We start from the raw sequence: 6,000 nt of genomic DNA on the forward strand, positions 1-6,000 counted from the left end.
GGCGCTAAAATCATGTTTATGTGAATGTCCTCGAGCCCCGCCTACCCAGGGAAGGCTTGGTCGGCCTCGCCTACTTTTCCCCATTCCTGGGGCCCTTGGGACCATTATCAACCTCAGTGCAGGCCCCTGAGGGAGCAGGGTGAAGACTCAGCTCCATCGTGGAGGAGGCTATGAGGACTGACCGCCAAACATGAGGGCAGGCCTGGGGGGAGGCGTCTAATGGGGACTCGTTAGTAGCCTGGACTCCTGGACAGGTGGGAGGACTGGGGAACAGGGTCTGCTGGGCCTGCCCCTCGGGTACTGGGAGGTAAGTGGAGGAAGAGGCATGTGACCTCACTGAAAGGGAAGTGACTCCTCTCCCCCGATGCCTGGGACCGCTCAGTTGCCCCGTCTGCCCCTCCCTTCTCCCACGATCCTGCCCCATCTCACCCCCAAAGGCCTCAGGGAGTCAACAGACCAGAAGCCAGCCCAGAACTTACAGTGAATCACAAAACGCTAGGCAGAGAGGTCGTCTGGTGCAAGTGCTCATTACAGGTGATGAAGCTGTCCCCCACGAGGGAAAGGGACTCACCCAAGACAGAACAGAGCTAAATGTCTAAGAGGGGTTAGGAAAACCACTCCTGACTGAATCCAGTCATTTCCGATATGCTAAGCTGCCATGCCACTCCTACCACCATGGCTGGCTCCCATTCCCCCAAAGTGACCCAAGCCCACATCCCTGCCTCGGCCTTAAACTGGCTTCCTGGCTATCTTGCCTTTTGCTGACTGGCGACTATTAAACCATCTTCTGATGGTAGTCATAGGCCAGAACTCCCCTGGTCCTTAATTACTGTCCTTTTCCAGGAAGGTAAGAAGCTCAGAATCCCCATTCACGTGTTTTTCATTGATGATTTAGATGATTTGCAAAGGTAGGTTCTAAGAACAAAGAAACTGAGTCTCAGTGCCTTTTAAAAAGACAAATACTTACTCTTTCATTGATTCATTCGGTGAATATTTGAGTCACTACCAGGTGCCAGGAACTGCTTCAGGGGTGGGAAAAAGCATCTCTGGATTATATGATATATTCAATGGAAAAACGGGATTTGATTTACATAAATTTGTCTGGCGTGTAAAATGACTTAACACAGCTACTGTGTGAGGTTCACTCTCAAGTGACTGGTTACCACGACAGCTGAGCCTGGTCTGATGAGTAACGTTCCCAGAAGAGTTCCGTCCTTTCTTGTGTCCTCAGGGGACCCCGGGTGTTTGTGGCACCCCCCCCCCCCCATTTAGCCTGGGTGTGAAGGGGATGGTGGTTTGTGTACTGTGGATGCATGTATTTTCCATCTTGGCAAGAAAGCCAATTTTGTATTGGTGGTGTTCACCAGCTTTTCCCACTGTTTCTCTCCAGCCCCAGTTCCCTCCTCCCTCAGTTATAAAGATTCCCATGGAAAGTGTCCAATCAGATCCCCAAATCGGTATCCACTGCATTACCAGTAAGTAAAACACATGGTGCCTCTCCCTTCCTACTTCCTACTAAAGCCTCCACCTCTTCCTCAAGGAACTTCCATCTTTAACTCAGAGCTGATGGCCTTAGATACTGAAGGACTCCTGTGCTAGGCAGAGTTCAGAGAGAGCCGGGCTAGAGGAATTGGGACTCCAACCAGATGGAAGCCCCAGGTCGAACCCTGTAGACGTCAGTGATCAATCTTCGCCTTAGTTCAGGCAGACGCCCTGGTTCCTTCCTTACCCCGGGTGCCCCCAGATGCCTGTGACACCACCCGGCCCTCTCTTGCACTGTTTCAGGCCACGTTGATCCAAACATGACCCGCTGAACCTCTCAGGTTTGCCGGTGGTTGCTGAAATGACTGACAGCTCAAATCCAAGGCCGAGTTGTCCCCTGTAGAGAAACGCGTAAGCAGTGTCACAGCGGGACTATAGCTCAGTCAAGGTCCTGGTGGTCGGGCTGTGCTTCTGCATGGACCACAAGCTCCTCCCACATGCTGAAAGGGAAGCTGCCTGGAAATCAGCATCAGACGCTGCTGATGAAGATTATGGGGTGTTTCACTGCTGTCTTTACCCCCTCCCGGCCTCAGCTCCCTACTGGTGGACAGTCTTGTCATCAAGACAAACACAGTCTATCCTGGGAGTCGTCTGAGATCCCAACTTGAGTCCTGACCCCAGGGCTCCTAATATAGGGCTTGCCACTTTCCTCAAAGACCCAGATCAGGGATCCCGCCAGCCCCCCGCCACGTCTACCTTAGGGCCTTTCAAGGAAGGGATTCCCGTCACTTTCTCCATCAGAAGTACCTCTCCCTTCTGAGTTTCTCATTCTCCTTCCCTTCCCGTCTGTACACTTCATCCCCTTTCTCATTCTTGCCTGGCCCCCACCCACCTCTGGGTGAAGGAATAACTGAACCAGAAGCCACTCATCTCTGAGAGGCCCCTGAATTCTCTTGTGTAGCACTGGCCGTGGGCTTAATAAGAGAACAGAAAGGAGAAGAAATGGGTGAGGGAAGCACTGGGGAAAGAGGTATTCTCCAGAATAGTTCTCAAACCTGCTCCACATCTGACACTTTAATTTTCCTACCAGGAAAAAGATCTTCCAGTTGGAGTTACTCACTCTGATTCTTCCTTCAGTGATTCAGAACTCGACCGAAGGTAACAACCCTGCGGTAGGCTCCTTGGGTGTTTGGTAAGAGGCTAAGCAGCGGCCGGGAAGGCTGAGGGGCTAGGATTTCCCAGGCTAGCCAGCATCTTAGTGAAAAAGCCTTTGCCAGTCCACAAACGTATCGACCTGATTACTGAGTGTCAAGTAGCAAATGTGTCCTCCTACTGATAGAACATGATTGTAATATACAAAGGTATTCAACTTTGGAAAAGGAAATTATTACCAAATATTAACTAGAATGAAAATTGAAAGTCAACATTGAAAAAAGAAAACAGAAATTAGACATGACTTAAGTATACATTACTGAAAGCCAGGATAAATGAACTTTAAGGATCAAAACATCAGGTACTCTAATACCCTTGTGGAATAAAAAAAAACAGCATCGTTAATTAGCAAAGGTCAGAAAAGGTGTCAAGGAAAGCCAACTAAGGCTCAGTGATCAAGTGGAGATAGAAAGTCAAGAAAGGCTTGAAGGCCAGTTTCCAGGAACTCTCATGCCAACAACATGATTCCCTGCTGTTCCTAATGAGAAGCCACCCTCAGAAAAGGTGGGACTACTTGATGATTGAAAACAAGGGTGGCGGGGGAGGGGTAAAAAATGGAAAAGAGGAATGCAGAGGCCAGAAAGTCTGCCTGTCATTTCTAGGGGAGATGGTGGGGGCAGGCCTGCTCCTACGGGGGGCCCTGAGCTGCACAGGAACCGCTCTGTGCCAGATCTGACAGTGAGAGCACGGGCTACTCCAAGCCCAGAGGCCGCTGCGTCCAGGCGCAGACAGCACTCACCCAAGAGAGTTTAGGAAACATGCATGGGATCTTCTGAGCTCAGTTGGAGCTGTTACCACATCGCCAGGATGAGAAGAGACTTATCACCAATAAAGCTTCCCTAAGCAGCCGGCCCAAGGCCACTGGAGTCCAAATTACGTCTCCGCCTGCTTTCTCACCCCACCTCCCCGATCAGGGCTCCTGGGCACTTAGTGCCACTGATCTTTAATATATAAATGTGTTAGAGGAAAAGCACTCTTGTCTTGATTTATTTTCATCTTAAAGTAGCCAACACAAGGCCGGAAGGTATAGCTCGCGTGGTAGAGGGCATGCTTAGCAAGAATAAAATAAACCTAATTACCACCCACCCACCCCCCCGCAAAAATAATAAATGAGCCTACACAAATTGTTCCAGTTTCAGCTAATGGAGAGAGAATTTGTACCAAGACATTTCTAAAAACCTGTTCCAGTACGCAAAGCTCGGGACAAGGTCAGAAATGCAGACAATGTGGTAACTGGTGTTTTACCACATCTATGAAAGGAGATGGAAGGAAAGGCCACTAAATAATGGGATTCTCTCTTTGAACAGTGGGGGGCCACAGTCAGATTCGTGATCCAGAAAGTTCACATTGGCAGCAGTGTAAAAAATAGGTTGAAACAGGGCGAGACCAGTCATGGCCACAGCTGAGGGCCCAGCAGATGGGACACTGCTAGTTCCAGCGATGTGCTAAGGGTTTGAGAGCAAAGACAGAGCTCTGTGCACTGCAGCCCTGCTCTGGTGGATAACACTGAAAACACCGCAAACTAGATAAACCATTCTTCCTTCCTTCTTTTTCTCGTTCAGCATCACCCTGCACTTCAAAATTTCCTGTCCGGCTTCGCCTGCCTTCAACTACGCACAGAGCCCGGTCTTCATGGTGCCGCAGGTGAAGATCGAGATGGAGTCGGACTGTGACTTCACAGACGTGGACAGATTTGCAAGAGACGCTGATGGCGAGACAACCCTCTAGGTCGGAGCTTCCCCCAGGTGGGGCACAATCTGTCCTCATTGTGAGCTTCTGGGCCAAAACCATTCACTTTTCTGAGCCTGTTTCCTTATTTACCAAACAGAGGGAGTGATTTCGCTTGACAGAAAACTGGAGATCTGTTGACAAAAAGTACTGCTTACGTGCAAAGCCCTTCGTTTCCCTTTGTAGTTATGAAAATAACTAAAGCTAAATGTTACATCTAATTTTAAAATGCAGTCCAGCATAGAAATTATAACATTTCTTTTGAAATGAAAAAAATGCTTGCCTCTTAAAACTGTAGCTAAGATAAAGGGGCAATAGTCAATTTTTCTTTAAAACAAGTATCAGCTAAGATTTTTTTTTAAAGCTTAGATTTTAAACTATCTAGATGGTCTTGAAAGAACTGTTAAAATACTTGTACTTCAATAGACCAAGTTTGGAAAATTTGTTTTGCAATTCTGCGTATTAAGAAATGCTAAATACGTCCCCTTTTCTCTCCATCTCATTCAGTTTTCTAAGGGTCATATGAAAAGTTTGAACTATCTGCATTATGGGTCTTACTTCAGCACAGAAGCGTGACTCAGTCTTTCCCAGATTGAAAGCCAGTTCTAAAAGTCTGGTAGTGAAAGAACCAACACATTTGAGTGGATATTTTTAAAACAAAATAGTTCTTGTTAAAGTGAAATCTCAAATCACATAGTCAATCAACAAAATGATCCTTTAAATTAGTATCACTGGTTTTTCAAACCCCAACTCACATTTCTTTATGCATTTGGGAAGATCCTTTCTGCAAGTTTTCAATGGCCTGCTTTCCAAAGTCAAACCTGCAGTCACACGAACACTGCATGTTAAGCAGGGCTAAGTGGAAATTTTGAAAGATTATACCTCCACAGTACTAGTCAGACTAGTACTTTAAAGGAGTAACTGGAAGCCAATTGGGTAGATTTAAAACCCGTTAATAATGAAGCAGACACTTTTCCTCATGAAACTTAAGATCAGTCTTTTTATCTTCAATCCATATTTAACAAACACCAACCATGTTTATTTACCACCTATGGTGTGCCTGACAGTCACAATGCATCTGACATTTACCTTCCCCAAAACAACTATGGATTTGAATCTTGATTAAATCACTTTGGTTACAGTTACATTTACTCAGGATGACAAATGGAGGTGCTTCTTCTTTATTGCTTTCTGTTTTTTAAAGATAATTGACTAGATCCTTAAACACCCTGAGTAAGGAGACACTTAAATTGTAATCCCCAGAGTCAGTGCAGTGCCTGATCCATAGAAAGTTCTGTGTTTATTAAATTAAATCTCAGAGCTCCTTCCAAGGAATACTGCATGAGATAAAGCTCTAACCCTCTACAACTTCTACTGAGAGCAGAATTACTTAGCTGCTCCCTAATCCAGAACGATTGCCTGAATATAAGTATAAATTCTTTATTTTCATCTGCACCAGTTCTGGGAGAGCTAGCAATCTACCCTTAACATTTCTGTTTTAAAACCTGGCTGACTACCAATAGCACTTTGTCCAGACGGAACTGTAGAAATGTTATGGATTCAGGACTAAATGTGCTT

The 6,000-nt window shown here is 46.4% G+C and overlaps 1 protein-coding gene across 3 annotated transcripts in view; it reads left to right on the forward strand.

Annotated features, from left to right (window-relative positions):
* Positions 1–4,924, forward strand: part of SLC4A5 (solute carrier family 4 member 5) — a 77,901-nt gene extending 72,977 nt beyond the window's left edge. For 2 of the 3 annotated variants that reach the window (XM_064494364.1, XM_010988936.3), the window contains exons 23-25: positions 1,391–1,475; positions 2,573–2,640; positions 4,257–4,924. In XM_064494364.1, coding sequence (XP_064350434.1) covers positions 1,391–1,475; positions 2,573–2,607 — 120 coding nt within the window. In that variant the 3' untranslated portion in view covers positions 2,608–2,640; positions 4,257–4,924. The remainder of the gene's footprint in view (positions 1–1,390; positions 1,476–2,572; positions 2,641–4,256) is intronic. The other variant, XM_031467305.2, reaches the window with a different exon arrangement.
* Positions 4,925–6,000: the final 1,076 nt, after the last annotated feature.

The sequence above is a fragment of the Camelus dromedarius genome, chromosome 15 (assembly GCF_036321535.1).
Source record: "Camelus dromedarius isolate mCamDro1 chromosome 15, mCamDro1.pat, whole genome shotgun sequence".
In the NCBI taxonomy this organism is placed as follows: Eukaryota; Metazoa; Chordata; class Mammalia; order Artiodactyla; family Camelidae; genus Camelus; species Camelus dromedarius.